We start from the raw sequence: 17,970 nt of genomic DNA, 5'->3' as shown, positions 1-17,970 counted from the left end.
GGCCTACCAGTGCAGTCGTGAGAACAGGGCAAGTTATATAAGACCTACTTAATAGAAAAGATCATAAAATTGTCAGAAAATCTTATTTTCATGTAGAGAGCTTTCCCTTCTTTCCTCACACTAAATCACATTACTTTGTGTTTAAAATAAATTTAGTTTGAAATCCGTATGTAAATTAGAAAAGGCACTCTTATTTTAAGTGAAATATTTATTCGCACTTAATGTGTTACAGTGCTAGTGGCAATTCGGGCTGAGTTTTTGGGAAAAAAATTATAAACTTTTAGGACTATTTTTTACTTGAAAAATATTCCGTAATACTTATTCTGCTATCAGACAAATGTGCATGAATTCTAGTCCTATTTTTCTTTCAATTCATGAAAAACAGGACACTTGCTGGATGTTTAATATTTTTATGGTTGTCATATAATTGTTAAAATTTCAAAATATTGATGTAGTTAGTGTGAAGCATCGCAGATTCATTAAAAACCGACCACATTTATTTGTCAACTATTATTGGTAGTATTTTGTTGTGACACCCTACCCTTAACTAGAAACTCATAATTATAAACATGCCATTTATAGTTACCCCCAAAATAAGTTCCGATCATCTGGATAATGGACAGAATTAGTTAAATATATAAAATAAATAGATTAAAAGATTTTTTACAATCTTTTTTTTTTTTTTTCTTTCCCATTCAGTTTTAGCCCTTCTTGTGTCATGGAAGGCCTGGAAGATTACCGTTGCACCGCCTGCCCCCAGGGATATGAAGGCCAGTACTGTGAACGGTATGCAGTCGTGGAACCTAGAGATCCTACAATAAAGGATCACAATAGACACGTATTCATTATTCTCATAACTTATTTTCATTTTTTCTAGTAGTTCGTATGCTTTCCACACTATTTTTTATTTTTATATCTGTAGACTTTCTCAAAAGACAGTTATTTCCATCTTATATTTAGACTTTCTCAAAGATTCCAAATTATTTCACAATGACCTAATTTATGTTTTAGTGTACACATATCTATACATGTGGCACATAGTATATATTTAGTGTACACATATATATCTACGGGATACATATCTCTATATCTGTATATTATCAATAGTTAACAATGATAAAAAGCTGGCTACACATAATTCTCATCTTAATCCACTGGAAAATACTGGCTAACACTAACTGTGTGCATGTCACTGTTCTGAGCATTATGGCACTATGCCACCAAATGTAGACAGAATTCAGAATTTAAATGTATCAAGCATTCTTAATTAGAACAACACAAATAATAAATTTGATTCTACTTTCCAGTAAGCAAACAATATTATTTAAATGCTTCTTCCCTCCATATTTTTTCAAAGTTTTTTTTTTAGATTTTATTTAAATTCCAGTCAGTTAACATACAGTGTAATATTAGTTTCAGTGTACAATTTAGTGATTCAACACTTCCATATAAACACCCAGTGCTCATCACAAGTGTACTCTTTTTTTTTTAAAGATTTTATTTATTTATTTGAGAGAGAGAGTGAGTGAGAGAGAGCAAGCATGAGTCGGGAGAGAGGCAAAGGGAGAGGGAGAAGCAGACTCCCCACTGGGCGGGGAGCCCCATCTGGGGCTCTATCCCGGGACTCAGAGATCATGACCTGTCAAAGGCAGACACTTTGACTGAGCCACCCAGGCGTCCCCAGAAGTGCACTCTTAATCCCCATCGCCTATTTAACCCATCCCGCCACCCACCTACCCTCTGGTTCACCATTTTTTTTTTTTTACAAAATTTGATAATGCATTTATGTAGCTATTAAATTGAATACTAACTGTAATACAAATGGTAAATTAAGAAACAAAGCTTCAGACTGACTGTCTAGTAAGGTAATTAATATCTTCTGGATCCATATTTTCCATAAGATCAATATCTTGGACATTGAAGCTTATCACCACCATTTTTAGTGTTTTAGGTATTATCTCTAAAGTAACTATTTACATTATACACACATAATAATTTTAGCATTAATTGATAACAATATAAAGTTTTTATCCATGGATATAGTCTAGCTCCGCCAATTTAGCTAGGTCCCATTTTTTTTTATACCTATACTATCAGAATAATTAATGCTCTACTTACTTTACACTAACATTGTCAAGATTGAACGTGGAGAGGAAACTGTTGCCCTGCCTAAGTGCCTACGTGGAAGCCTTCTCTCCCATAGGAGGGTCAAGAAGGCCTGAGAATTTACCCTACCTTCCTCCAGTGGTCCATAGCCAGTGACAACTACTGTGGGAGTACAAATGTCCAGATGCTTATGCTTATGCTTGCTCCAGAATTTTCCATGGAATTGGGCTAAGACCTGGAATCGTACCATAGCTTGGATTTTTTCTTTTCTGTGCCCTGCTTTACCCACCCCTTTGCTGGGTTCTTCTAGGAGCACTTCCTTAAATTATCAAACTTGAATATCAAATTATCACACACTTTGCAAATATAAACCAATTTTAATTAATTGTATCATTACCCATTTAAAAGTCTTCTTTTGATATAACCAGCAATGGTTGTGTTAATAAGAGAAGTAAGTAGATAACTAAATAATTAAACTTAAATTTTATAAATTCCAATGAAGTCTCTACAAGTTTGCAAATTATATTTCCAAATAATTCTGCATGTGGTAACTTTAAACAGAATATCCAATACTTGCATATATATAACAGTTCATTCACAATTTCTGTGCCAACAGAAATTAATAGCAATTAAATAATTCAAAGCAATACAAAAATCCAAAAATATTTCCATTTGTTTTGGAGATATATACAACATTTGAATATATATATATATATATATATGTACATATATATATATTTTAATGTGCTTTGGTATTCATGGTTAGGCTAATATTCATTTCATGCCCTTGTAAATACCAGTAGGATGATGACTAAAAGCATCCCGGGACACCAGTATTATCTGAAGTAATTCATGAAAAAAATGTTCGGTAGTACACTACATTTATAAATTGGAGTTCCCACTATCTCTGAAAGCATGTATATAGAAAAGACTGGAAGGGTGCACTGAAATGACAATTACTGTCTTAAGGCAAAGTGATTATAGAAAAAAACATTTTTTTCATATCCATTAATGTTTAATCAATAGGAGTTGACAGATCATATAGCATATAGATGAACAGGGCATGTACTCTCAAATGTGAATGTCTTGAATTGTTTTCACAGTTCTCAAATGTTGTTACAGCTTTACATTCATCATCTCTAACATATAAATGATCAAGTTATATTTCCCTGAAAAATTGCTTTTATTCAGCTAAATTAAACCAAAGGTCTTGGTTAAATTTTTATTGTAACATTCCAAATAAATTTGTTCCACTTCTGAGAGCTTCTTAAATCATTTAAATCACCTTATGACCTGCCTAAGCTCATCAGCTCAGGTCTAAAATTGCTTACATGTTTTGAGTGTCCCTCTAATGTAGGAAACCCCTCCCCATGTTTTATCTTTGTTACTTTTATAATTAACTCTTTGAGCATTTAATCAATCTCAACCTGCTTAGAATAGAATTCTTTCACCTGCAAATGTTAAGAAATAATTTAAGTGGACTTATTTAAATGGTACTTTCATTGAGCATTTATAGTATTACATTGAAAATAAAATAATTAAAAAACCACAAATGTATAAAAGCTTAGTTACGGATAACTTTTTTTTTTCTTTTGCTTTGCCTTTTCTAACCAGCACAAGATAAATTAACTTTCACAATCAGCTGTGCACATTTCCACAATCCTAGGCCACTAAAGATAGTTCAGGATTATCTGCCTAATGTTTGTAATTTTTAGCTTCAACCTCCTACTGTCTCTCAACTTCCTCCCAGACTTGTCTCTGGAACAAAAGCTGTGGGTGTTGATTATAGTTAGCTGACCATATATATAATTTATTGTCCAAACTGCAATACTCTAAGGAGACATAGGAAGGGTTTTAATAATTAAACCAGGACAACAGGTAATTTGGGACCATCCTGGGTAACCCAGAGCATATGGTCCTGCTAGTATCTTGTTTTTACCAGACTTCCAATAACATAATCCACAGTGGTATATTCTTAGGTGAATGGATGTGTGAATGAGTAGAAGTCAATGTATTGATTTCATTTGGGGTTCATCCAGTTGGATTTTCTTTCTGATATCTCAAATTAATGTTATATATTTTATTTGCCTAACATTAACCCACCTCTTTGGATATATAATGGAAAATCCATCTTGAGGAAGATGTGATAGAAAGACCAGTAAAATTAAATAGAAAGTAGTAGTTTATTGCCACTTAACTTACTTCTTTTTGCTCATTAGTAAACTTAGTGGGTTGAATTATTTGGTCATTTTGACCTTTAAAATGCATGAGTCTAGGAAAGCCCAGGCGTCAATATATAATTTTATTTATTTCTAATTTTAAAAAAGAAGACCTCAAAACAACATTTATGATCTAGAGCAGTGATGGGCAAACTGGCCCACAAAATTTGGCCCATTCCCTGATTCTGTATGGCACTGTAAGCTAAGAATGGTTGTTACAGGCAAATATTTACAATCAGTGTGATGATAGAAAGCACTATTTGAGCCCTAGTTAAGTAAATTTGATACCTTAACAAGAACTTCCTTCTTCTTGTTAGTAGATTGATTTTACATTAATAGATTATTATTACAAAATAATTTGTACTTGCTGATGATGATGACGATGATGATGTTTTGAGTTCCATCAACCAAAAAAATGTTTGCGAATATATTTCTCTCTCACTGAATGATTTTGATTCTGCATCTTCGTCTGGAAAAGCCTAAAATAGGTACTGGCTGGTTCTTTACAGGAAAAGTGTACTGGCTCCTGATCTATTGACTCTTGGTATCAGTTTTGTTCCATCCAACACAGAACAACACACATGCAACAATTAAGAGACGTGACTTATTATTCATCTCTTCTGCTTTTTCACTATTTAAATCCAGGTGTGCCCCTGGCTATACTGGCAGCCCCAGCAGCCCTGGAGGTTCCTGCCAAGAATGTAAGTGTGACCCCCGTGGCTCGCTGCCTGTCCCCTGTGACCCCATCACAGGGCTCTGCACGTGCCGACCTGGAGCCACAGGGCAGAAGTGTGACGGCTGCAAGCCCTGGCATGCACGCGAGGGCATGGAGTGTGTGTGTACGTACACTAACTTTGCCATTCGTTCTGGGGGTCTCGGTTCCACTTCTGTCTCCTTTCCAATGAGAACGACTGACTTTTCTGTTTTTCTTTTCCTGCAATAGCTAATGCTGCTCGGCATTCTTCCTGACATTAACTATCTACCTTATGCTGTTTGCCTTATGCGGTTTCCGTCTCTATCCTGCTGAGCTGAGAACAGCTGAGAAAATCCTCAGCATGCTTTAGTCAGGGCGCAGAAGACCTACAACCAAGCTCCTGGAGGCATATTTTATTTTGTCCATCTCCAAATTTGCAGTTTTACATGGAGTTGGCATAGGCTTCGTGACAGATTAAAGACCTGGGCTCATTCAATTTTTCAGAATCCTCCTGAATTTGTAATCGGCTGGACGGGCACTTTAGGCCTTGAGTTACAACTGACTTTTCTTTCCTGGCTTGTAGGGAAATCCACGGGCATAGTGCTTCATAACTCTCTCTTGAACTGCAGATCCTGAAAGCAGTGACAGTGAACTCAAGTATTCTTACTCACAGGTGCAGTAAATGGAAAGCAGTTTGCTTTTTCTTTTCTTTTCTTTTCTTTTTTTTTTTTGGAACTGCTGCTGGATTCAGTAGTGCCATATAGAAAGTACACTGAATATCAGTAGTTAAATATAATTTGATTATATAAATTCTAATCTAAACTTAGGTTATTTATAAATTTAAGAGGGACTGTTATGTTCTTCTTTGCCTTGAAAGAATTTACATTAGTGGTCTCAATTCTTTTTTTAAAAAAATAGAAATATAAAATGTTTGAGTAGCTTTTATTTCAATATTTACCTATTTTATGCATGCCAATATTTCTGGTTTTCACATCTTATGTGTGTGTAAATCTTAATAACATTTTAATTCGAATTTTTTTCGTGCTCCAGTTTTATAAGAGTTACCTCAAAAGCTAAGGCTGGATGACATGGATGAATGTATATATGTATTTGAAGTATAATTAACATACAAAGTTATATTAGTTTCAGGTGTACAACATAGGGATTCAACAATTCCATACATTTCTCAGTGGTCACCATAGTGTAGTCACCATCTGTCACAAACGATTATATTCCCAATGCTGTACTTTTCATACTCATGACTGATTTATTTTATAACTAGAAATTTGAGCCTCTTAACCTATTTCACATTTTACATATCCCCCCACCACCTCCTTTCTGGCAATTATTAGTTTATTCTCTGCATTTAAGAGTCTGGTTTTTCACTTTTTTGTTTTGTTTTTTAGATTCCACTTATAAGTGAAATCCTATGGTATTTGTCTTTGTCTGACTTATTTCGCTTAGCACAATACCCTCTAGGTCCATCTGTGTTGTTGCAAATGGCAAGATTTCATTCCTCTTTATGGCTGAGTAGTATTTCACTGTGTATATATACCACACCTTCTTTACACATTCATCCATCAGTGGACATTTGGCTTACTTCCGTATCTTGGCAGTTGTAAATAATGCAATAAACATAGAGGTGCATATATCTTTTTGAATTTTCTTTGCATTTTCTTTGGCTAAATACCCAGTAGTGGAATTACTGGATCATATGGTATCTCTACTTCTAATTTTTTGAGGAAGCTCCATACTGTTTTCCACAGCAGTTACACCAATTTACATTCCCACCAACAGTGAACAATTCCTTTATCTCCATATCCTCGCAAACACTTGTTATTTCTTGTCTTCGTGATTCTAGCCATTCTGACATCTGACAAGTGTAAGGTGATAGATATCGCATCATGGTTTTGATTTGCATTTCCCTGATGATCAGTGATGTTGAGTATCTTTTCATGTGTCTACAGATGTTGGCCATATGCAGGTCTTCATTGGAAAAATGTCTATTCAGGTCCTCTGCCCATTTTTGATTAAATTATTTGGGTTTTTTGGTGTTGAGTTGTAGAAGTTTTTTGTATATTTTGGGTATTAGCTCCTTATCAGATATATCACTTGCAAATATCTTCTCCCATTCATTCAGTAGGCTGTCTTTTAGTTTTGTTGGTAGTTTCCTTTGCTGTGCAAAAGCTTTTTATTTTGGTGTAATCCCAATAGTTTATTTTTGCTTTTGTTTCCCTTGCCTGAGAAGACATATCTAATAAAATGTTGCTAAAGCCAATGTCAGATAAGTGCTGCCTATGTTTTCCTCAAGGATTTTTATGGTTTGAGGTATCACATGTAGGTCTTTAATCCATTTTTAGTTTATTTTTGTGTATGGTCTAAGAAAATGATCCAGTTTTACTCTTTTGCATGTAGCTGTCCAGTTTTACCAACACCATTTGTTGAAGATACTGTCTTTTCCCCACTGTATAGTCTTGCCTCCTTTGTTGTTGATTAATCCACCATATAAGCCATATAAGTTTTCTTCAGGGCTCTTTATTCTGTTCCATTGATCGATGTGTCTATTTTTGTGCCAGACAATACTGTTTTGATTACTACAGTTTTGTGGTGTATCTTGAAATCTGAAACTGTGATACCTCTTTGTTCTTCCTTCTCAAGATTGCTTGGGCTATTTGGAATTTTTTGTGGTTCCATAAAAATTTAATATCATTTGTTCTATTTATGTGAAAATGCTATTAGTATTTTAATAGGGATTACATCAAATCTGTAGATTGTTTTGGATAGTATAGATATTTTAACAGTATTAATTCTTCCAGTCCCTGAGGTGTTTCTTTGCATCATCTTAAATTTCTTTCATCGATGTTTTATAGTTTTTAGAGTAGAGGTCTTTCACCTCCTTAAGTTTATTCCCAAGTATTTTACTATTTTTGGTGCAACTGTAAATGAGATGGTTTTCTTAATTTCTCTTTCTTCCCCGTCATTATTAGTGCATAGAAATGCAACAGATTTCTATATATTGATTTTGTACCCTGCAGCTTTAGTGAGTTCATTTATCAGTTCTAACAGTTTTTTGGTGGAGCCTTTAGGGTTTTCTTTTTTTTTTTTAAGATTTTATTTATTTATTTATTTATTTATTTGACAGAGAGAGAGCACATGTAGGCAGAGCAGCAGGCAGAGGGAGAGGAAGAAGCAGGCTCCCTGCAGGGAGCCCAATATGGGGCTCAATCCCAGGACCCTGGGATCATGACCTGAGCCGAAGGCAGACACTTAACAGACTGAGCCACCCAGGCACCCCTAGGGTTTTCTATGTATATAGTATCCTGCCATCTGCAAAGAGTGACAGTTTTACTTCCTTCTTACCAATGATTCCCTTTTGTTTTCTTCTTGTCTGATTGCCATGGCTAGGACCTCCAGTACTATGTTGAATGAAAGTAGTGAGCGTGGACATCCTTCTCTGTCCCTGATATTAGGGAAAAAGCTCTCAGTTTTTCACCATTGGGTATGAGTACCTGTGGGTTTTTCATATGACTTTTATTATGTTGAGGCATATTCTCTCTAAATAAACTTTGTTGAGAATTTTTATTATGAACAGATATTGTATTTTGTCAAATGCTTTTCCTGCATCTATTGGAATGATCATATATTTTTTTCCTTTACCTTGCAATGTGATGTATTATCCTGATTGATTTGTGAATATTAAACCACTCTTATATACCTGAAATAAATCCCACTTGATTCTGGTGAATGATTTTTTTAATGTATTGTTGATTTTAGTTTGCTAATATCTTGTTGAGAATTTTTACATCTATGTTCATCAGAGATATTGGCCTGTTTTTCTCTTTTCTTTGTAGTATCTTTGTCTGCTTTGGTACCAGGGTAATGCTGGCCTCATAGAATAAATCTGGAAGTTTTCCTTCCTCTTCTATTTTTTTGAAATAGTTTGAGGAGAATAGGCATTAACTCTTCTTTAAATGTTTGGTAGAATTCACCTGTGAAGACATATGGTCCTGGACATTTGTTTTTTTGGGGAGGTGGTTAGTCAACTTATAGTACATCATTAGTTTCAGATGTAGAGTTCAGTAATTCATCCGCTCCATATAACACCCAGTGCTCATTACATCACATGCCCTCCTTAATGCCCATCACCCAATTAGCCCAACCCCCCCACCCACCTCCCATCCAGCAACCCTCAGTTTGTTTCCTATAGTTAAGAGTCTCTCATGGTTTTTCTCCCTCTCTGATGACTTCCCTTTCAGTTTTCCCTACCTTCCGCTATGATCCTCTGCACTGTTTCTTATATTCCACATATGAGGGAAACCCTATGATAATTTCCTTTCTCTGATTGAGTTACTTTGCTCATCATAATACCCTCCAGTTCCATCCACGTTGATATAAATGGTAAGTATTCAACCTTTCTGATAATTGAGTAATATTCCATTGTATATATATATAGACACACCACATCTTCTTTATCCATTCAGCTGTCAATGGACATCTCAGCTCTTTCCATAGTTTGGCTAGTGTGAACATTGCTGCTGTGAACATTGGGGTGCAGGTGCCCCTTCAGATCACTACATTTGTGTCTTTGGGGTAAATACCTAGTAGAGCAGTTGCTGAGTTGTAGGGTAGCTCTATTTTTAACTTCTTGAGGAACTTCCATACCATTTTCCAGAGTGGTTGTACGAGCTTGCATTCCCACCAACAGTTTAAGAGGGTTCTCCTTTCTCCACATCCACACCAACATTTGTTGTTTCCTGACTTGTTAATTTTAGCCATTCTGACAGTTATGAGGTGGTAACTCAGGTGGTTTTGATTTGTATTTCCCCAAGTGAGGTGGAGCATTTTTTCATATGTCTGTTGGCCATTTGTATGTCTTCTTTGGCGAAATGTCTATTCATGTCTTCTGCCCATTTCTTGACTGCATTATTTGATTTTTGGGTGTTGAACTTGATAAGTTCTTTATAGATCTTGGATAGTAGCCCATTATCTGATATGTCATTTGTAAATATCTTCTACCATTGCCTTTTAGTTTTGACTATTTCCTTTGCTATGCAGAAGCTTTATTATTTTTTATTTTAATTAATTAATTTATTTATTTATTTAATGGAGAGAGAGACAACACAAGCAGGGGGAGAGGGAAAGGGGGAAGGAGGCCCCCTGCTGAGCAGAAGGGCCAAATGTGGGGCTCAATACCAGCACCCTGGGATCCTGACCTGAGAAGAAGGCAGACGCTTAACTGACTGAGCCACCTGACTGTGCAGAAACCTTTTAATCTTGATGAAGTCCCAATAGTTCATTTTTGCCCTTGCTTCCCTTGCCTTTGGAGACGTGTCTAGCAAGAAGTTGCTGTGGCTGAGGCCAAAGAGGTTGCTACCTTTGTTCTCCTCCAGGATTTTGATGAATTCCTGACTCACATTTAGGTCTTTCATCCATTTTGAGTCTATTTTTGTGTGTGGTGTAAGGAAATGGTCCAGTTTCATTCTTCTGCATGTGGCTGTACAATTTTCCCAACACCATCTGTTGAAGAGACTCTCCTTTTCCCATTGGACATTCTTGTCTGCTTTGTTGAAGATTAGTTGACCATAGAGTTGAGGGTCCATTTCTGGGCTCTCTGTTCTGTTCCATTGATCTATGTGTCTGTTTTTTTTGCCAGTACCATACTGTCTTGATGATGACAGCTTTGTAGTCCAGCTTGAAGTCCAGCTTTGTGATGCCACCAGCTTTGCTTTTCTTTTTCAACATTCATCTGGCTATTTGGGGTCTTTTCTGGTTCCATACAAATTTTAGGATTATTTATGCCTGCTCTGTGAAAAAAAGTTGATGGTATTTTGATAGGGATTGCATTGAATGTGTAGCATAGACATTTTAACAATATTTTTTCTTCCAATCCATGAGCATGGAATGTTTTTCCATTTCTTTGTGTCTTCCTCAATTTCTTTCATGAGTGTTCTATAATTTTTAGAGTATAGATCTTTTATCTCTTTGGTTAGGTTTATTCCTAAGTATCTTTTGGTTTTGGGTGCAGTTGTAAATGGGATCGATTCCTTAATTTCTCTTTCTTCTGTCTAATTGTTAGTGTATAGAAATGCAACTGATTTCTGTGCATTGATTTTATATCCTGCCATGTTGCCGAATTCCTGTATGAGTTCTAGAAATTTTGGGGTGGAGCCTTTTGGGTTTTCCACATAAAGTATCATGTCATCTTCGAAGAGTGAGGGTTTGACTTCTTCCTTGCCAATTTGCATGCCTTTTATTTATTTTTGTTGTCTGATGGCTGAGGCTAGGACTTCTAGTACTATGTTGAACAACAGTGGTGAGAGTGGGCATCCCTGTTGTGTTCCTGACCTTAGGTGAAAATCTCTCCATTTTTCCCCATTGAGAATGATATTTGCTGTGGGCTTTTCATATATGGCCTTTATATCAATGTATGTTCCCTCTATCCTTACACTGTGAAGAGTTTTAATCAAGAAAGGATAATGTGTTGTGTCAAATGCTTTTTCTGCATTTATTGAGATCATATGGTCTTGTCCTTTCTTTTATTAATGTGATGTATCATGTTGATTGATTTGTGAATATTGAACCACCCTTGCAGTCCAGGAGTAAATCCCACTTGGTCATGGTGAATAATCTTTTTAATGTACTGTTGGATTCTATTGGTTAGTATCTTGGTGAGAATTTTTGCATCCATGTTCATCAGGAATATTGGTCTGTCATTCTCTTTTCTGGTGGGATTTTTGTCTAGTTTTGGGATCAAGGTAATGCTGGCCTCATAGAACAAATTTGTAAGTTTTCCTTCCATTTCTATTTTTGAAACAGCTTCTGAAGAATAGGTATTAGGTCTTTATATGTTTGGTAAAATTCCCCTGGGAAGCCATCTGGCCCTGGACTCTTGCTTGTTGGGAGCTTTTTGATTACTGCTTTAATTTCCTTTCTGGTTATAGGTCTGCTTAGGTTTTCTATTTCTTCCTGTTTCAGTTTTGGTAGTCTATAAGTTTCTAGGAATGCATCCATTTCTTCCAGCTTGCCTAATTTGTTGGCATATAATTGCTCATAATATGTTCTTAAAATTGTATTTCTTGGTGTTGGTCATGATCTCTCCTCTTTAATTCATGATTTTATTTATTTGGGTCCTTTCTCTTTTCTTTTTGATAAGTCTGGCTAGGGTTTTATTGATCTTACTAATTATTTCAAGGAACCAGCTTCTAGTTTCATTGATCTGTTCGACTGTTCTTTCAGTTTCTATTTCATTGATTTCTGCCCTAATCTTTATTAATTCTCTTCTCCTGCTTGGTTTAGGCTTTATTTGCTGCTCTTTCTCCAGCTTCTTTAGGTATAAGGTTAGCTTGTGTATTTGAGACTTTTCTAATTTCTCGAGAATGGCTTGTGTTGCTATGTACTTCCTTCTTAGGACTGCCTTTGCTGCATCCCAAAGGTTTTGAACAGTTGTGTTTTCATTTTCACTCATTTCCATGAGTTTTTTTAAATTCTTTAATTTCCTGGTTGACCCATTCATTTTTTAGTAGGATGCTCTTTAGCCTCCAAATATTTGAATTCCTTCCAAATTTCCTCTTGTTATTGAGTTCCAGTTTCAAAGCATTGTGGTCTGAAAATATTCAGGGAATAATCCCATTCTTTTGGTACCAGTTGAGACCTGATTTGTGAACCAGTATGTGATATATTCTGGAGAGTGTTCCATGTGCACTTGAGAAGAATGTGTAGTTTGTTGCTTTAGGATGGAATGCTCTGAATATATCTGTGAAGTCCATCTGGTCCAGTGTGTCATTCAAAGCCCTTGTTTCCTTGTTGATCTTCTGCCTAGATGATCTGTCCATTGCTGTGAGTGGGGTGTTAAAGTCCCCTTCTATTATTGTATTATTATCAGTGTGTTTCTTTAATTTTGTTGTTAATTGGTTTATATAATTGGCTGCTCCCAAGTTAGGAGAATAAATATTTACAATTGTTAGATCTTTCTGTTGAATCAGCCCTTTTATTATATAGTGTCCCTCTTCAGCCCTTACTACAGTCTTTGGTTTAAAATCTAATTCATCTGATATAAGGATTTCTAACCTAGCTTTCTTTTGATGTCTATTAGCGTGATAAATTGTTCTCCACCCCCTCACTTTCAATCTGGAGGTGTCTTTGTGTCTAAAATGAGTCTCTCATAGATGGCATATGGATGGATCTTGCTTTTTATCCAATCTGATACCCTGTGTCTTTTGATTGGAGCATTTAGTCCATTTACATTCAAATAACTATTGAAAGTTATGAATTTAGTACCATTGTATTACCTGTAAAGTCCCTATTTCTATATATTGTTTCTGTTTCTTTCAGGTCTGTGTTACTTTTGGGCTGTCTCTTTGCTTACAGGATCCCATTTAATATTTCTCCAGGGCTGGTTTACTGATCACAAATTCTCTTAGTTTGTTTGTCCTGGAAGCTCTTTATCTCTCCTTCTATTTTGAATGACAACCTTGCTGGATAAAGTATTCTTGGCTGCATGTTTTTCTCATTTAGTACCCTGAAAATATCATGCCAGCCCTTTCTGGCCTGCCAGGTCTCTGTGGATAGGTCTGCCCCGCCAGTCTAATGTTCCTACTCTTGTACATTAAGGACTTCTTGTCTCAAGCTGCTTTCAGGATTTTCTCTTTATCTCTGAAATTTGCCAGCTTCACTATTATATGTCAGGGTGTTGATTTATTTTTATTGATTTTGCCAGGGGTTGTCTCTACCTCCTGGACTTAAATCCCTGTTTCCTTCCCCAGATTAGGGAGGTTCTCAGCTATGACTTACTCAAGTATACATTCTGTCCCTCTCTCTTTCTTCTTCCTCTGGGACCCCAATAATTCTAATATTGTTTTGCTTTACAGTATCACTGATTTCTTGAAGCCTCCCTTAATGGCCCATTAGTTGTTTTTCTTTCTTTTCCCCAGCTTCCTTCCTTTCCATCATTTTGTCTTCTATGTCACTGACTCTCTCTTCTGCCTCATTTACTCTAGCTGTCCGAGCATCCATTTTAGACTGCACTCAGTTAAAGCATTTATTTCAGCCTTATTAGATTTTATTTCTGCACTAAGAGGTTCTCTGTTGTCTTTTATACTTTCTTCAAGCCCATAGTAACTTTGTAATCATTATTCTGAATTCTAGGTCTGACATTTTACTTTTCTCCATATCGATTAAATCTATGGCACAGTATTACCTCTGGTTTTTTCTTTTGTTGTGAATTTCTCTTTCTCACCATTTTATCCAGAGAATAGATGAACGAGAGAACAAAATCAAAAATATCAACCACAAACCCAGCAAAATACACACTAAACAAATCTGAAGAGGTCAGAAACCAAAAAAGAAAAGGAAATAAAAGGGAGGAAAAAAGAATATAAGCTCACAGGTAGACAAAACCGGGTGATCCACTTGGTCCTGGGTGTTTTTTGGTCTGTTTGTTGGAAGACACTAAATCCCAAAATTGTAAAGAAAGAAAAACATGTATATACAAAAATAAAATTGAATACAGTGAAAGGAAGCCAGAAATGAAGAATATATCTATATAATGAATATGTAAAAATGAAAATTAAAAAAGACTTAAAATCAAAGAGTTGATAAAATAAGCAGCTACTTGAAAAGGAAAAACAAGAAAAAAGAAAAAGAAAATTTTAACTGAAAGACTAAAGACTCATGAGAAAAAGACCTCAAATTCTATATACTATTTTCCCCTAGCACAGGAGTTTTTCAGTTCTGTGTGATCCATAGATTTGGTATCACCCGATGTTCCTGCTGGTCTTCTGGGGGAGGGGCCCATTGCACTGATTCTCAGGTGTCTTTGCCTGGGCTGAGTTGTACCATCCCTTGCCAAGGGGCTGAGCTCAGTGTAAGCTGCTTTGGGTTGCTCTATGTGGCTTTTGTTCCCTGAAGGGTTTTGTGCTGCTTGCAAAAAGTGGTTGCTTTTCTATTTGTAGAATTGCAGCAATTCTTTTCTTAGCTCTCAGGTTGAATTCACAGGAGTTCAGAATGATTTGATAGATATCTACGTGAATTCAAGGGATGAGATGAAATGCAGGTCCCCTACTCTTCCACCATCTTCCCTCTATTCTCCTTTTTTTAGTTCTTTTCAGTATAAAGTTAGGTTGTTTATTTGAGATTTTTCTTGTTTCCAGAGGTAAGCCTGTATTGTTATAAACTTCCTTCTTAGAACTGTTTTTGCTGCATTCCAAGGATTTGGTACCATGTGTTTTCATTTTTATGTGTCTCCATGTATATTTTTTTCCTCTTTGATTTCTTGGTCAATTCATTGTTTAGTAGCATATTGCTGAGTCTCCATGTGTTAAGGCTGGCTTTTAAAATGTGCCAGAAAAGGTAAAAACTGGGTATGTTTGCTAATATAGGTTTTTAAATCATTTTTTTCAATGTATTTCAATCATCTTTAATAAAAATGTATCACGTTTAGAATAAAAATAAATTTCAAGGTTGAAGGGAGGGAAAGATTAATCATAACATATAATATATATATACATTATCATGTTCAGTTATTGGTTATATGCATATGCACTCTTTTTCAAATATAATGACATATTTTAATGATAATTGAAGTGGACTTCTAATGTAATCAAATTCATCTTAATATTGTTTTCAAGTTAGATTTTTCACATTGACATATTTAACTAGATAATATATAGATGCTCCAAATATAAACAGTAATATAAACAGTCCTTGAATTTTAAATCCATCAATTTTCTTAATTATCCAGAAGTAAACTTGAAATACAAACACCACATTTGATGTTAATCACAAAAAATTGCAGTAACACATTAAAGTCTATGAGATAAAATAATGGGATTATTTTCTGAACAATCATTTTAAAGGGAGTTGTCATTCTTCCCATCAACAACAGTGGCTCTAAGTTCTTATTATGTTGGTGATTAACACTTTATGTACATTTAAATAAATTTATAAGAAAACTCATTTTTTTTCTCTGTCACATCAATGGAATTTAAACCTCCCAGGGTCCCAGGTAATAGCAAAAGTGCCAATCCTTCAGTTACGGAATTACTCTAGCCTTATAATGTTCATTTGCATTTTTCTTATCCCACAGAGAAATGTACTCCCCATTGCTTTACATAATATTCAGTTCAGTTTCTATACCCAGGAAATTTTAATATTCTTCTGGAGGATTAAATAATAGTGTTTTTTTCTTGTACAAAAGCAGTGTTAAGTTATGGGGATTTTTTTATATGTAGACATTTTTTCTTGTGTTTATAATTTTATAAATAAATATCTCTTTTATATTTTAAGATATAAGAAATATTTTAATTTTATAAATGCTGTGTAGATTTTCCTCATGTTGCTCTTAAACATTAGTGATTTCCATTTCTAGTAATGTTTACTCTTTACCCTTTATTAGGTTAACTGTTAGAATTGTTGCATGGGCTTTTCTTCTTTTCTCATATTTTAAAATTTCTCCTGTGGCAGAAAAATATGCCATACTTCTATTATACTGACCTGCCCCAAGACTCAGTTTCTACTTCTAGTTTTGAAATAAGATAATCAAGACACAAATAACAACATAACTGACTTATCTTCAAATCTCTTTTTAGTATCTCTCTATATCCTTAAGCTAAATAAGAGCAAGATACCAAAGAATGATTCACCTACCTGTTTGATCTGAAAAGCCTGTTTTATCACATGTGACTATAGTGGAATTTTATAAGGCCTGTGAGTGGGTGTGTATGAAGGTAGCCTGGTTTGGGTAAGAGATTATGTATGTGTAGTAAGAGAAATGTCTCCTGAGAAAAATCTCTTCTGAACTTAGAGCCCATGTTACATTGATGAAGAAAAGAGATAAATTGGTGCTGGTTGTTAATAGTGGTGACTATAAAAATCAAGATGTTTGTCCTAGTATGTAATAAATTAGCACTCGGGTTAGTAGCATGCATTATATAGTTAATTTTTCTCTCTTTAATTAATTCTCTAGAAAACAGGACTTAATTTCACCCATATTGTGGATTTGTGTATTTTTTAAAAATAGAAGAAAAAAAAACACAGTAAATGATCTAGGCATGATCATTGCATTATCTCAAGAGAGTGGCATACTGGTGGAAAGAATCGTTATACCTCCTGTAAAGTTAGTTACATAATTAATTTATTTAACAAAGGATATAAAATTTTGCTGTAGAGATTGTGCAGTACAGAGCAAATGCAGAAATCATGGAAGAGCTTCCCTGGAGCACCTAAGAGTCTGATGGCTGCCACGGACAATTGCCAGTGAACAGCTTGGATTTTATAGGAGCCAAGATGGTGGATTTCTGGTGGGACATGGCCTTTTATACATGGAATTTCCATTACTGTCATGAGGAATGTACACAAATAATCTATCCCCTTAATAGGTAATATTTAGATAGCAGAGTGTCTCCTAGTGAGCCAAATTCAATCCACCAAGGTTATCAACCTCACTCGTCCGAGTTAGTGCCTGGGCATGCCTAACCAAAACATCTGTTTTCAGATTCTAGGCATTCTCCAAAGCCCATTTTACCACACATGGTTCATCAGAATAGTAATTTTTTAAAGATTCACCTATATCGAGAGCTTACCATTTGCCAGACACTATATTAAGCACTCTATATGTTTTTAAATGATTACAGCATCCCTATACATTGTTATCTCCACTGTGTGATAAGAAAACTGAATTAGGTGATTTAAGTTGCTTTTCCAAAGCTCACAGTGATTTTTCCATAGAGCTATAATTTGAACTGAGGTTTGCCTTGCACATCTTACTTTCTTTTATGCTGACTGCCAATGCAAGACACAAAGCAGATATCATGGTTTTCCCAGTATATTCAACATTAATTAATTCAGCTCTTTATTCATTTACTTCTTGGGCTTAAAGCCCATGTTACCTCAATAAAGAATAAAGATAAAATGAGCTAAAAAATGAAAAACTTTAAATATATATGTTAAAAGATA

General features: G+C 35.2%; 1 protein-coding gene across 8 annotated transcripts in view; it reads left to right on the top strand.

The window, feature by feature from the left end:
- The window catches only part of LAMA2 (laminin subunit alpha 2), a 615,089-nt gene that overhangs the window by 441,761 nt on the left and 155,358 nt on the right, over positions 1-17,970 (top strand). For 7 of the 8 annotated variants that reach the window (XM_027602582.2, XM_027602581.2, XM_027602580.2 and 4 more), the window contains 2 exons: positions 700-786; positions 4,971-5,164. In XM_027602582.2, coding sequence (XP_027458383.1) covers positions 700-786; positions 4,971-5,164 — 281 coding nt within the window. The remainder of the gene's footprint in view (positions 1-699; positions 787-4,970; positions 5,165-17,970) is intronic. The other variant, XM_027602583.2, reaches the window with a different exon arrangement.

Source organism: Zalophus californianus, chromosome 7, assembly GCF_009762305.2.
Source record: "Zalophus californianus isolate mZalCal1 chromosome 7, mZalCal1.pri.v2, whole genome shotgun sequence".
Lineage (NCBI taxonomy): Eukaryota > Metazoa > Chordata > Mammalia > Carnivora > Otariidae > Zalophus > Zalophus californianus.
This window is presented reverse-complemented; position numbering and strand designations above follow the sequence as displayed.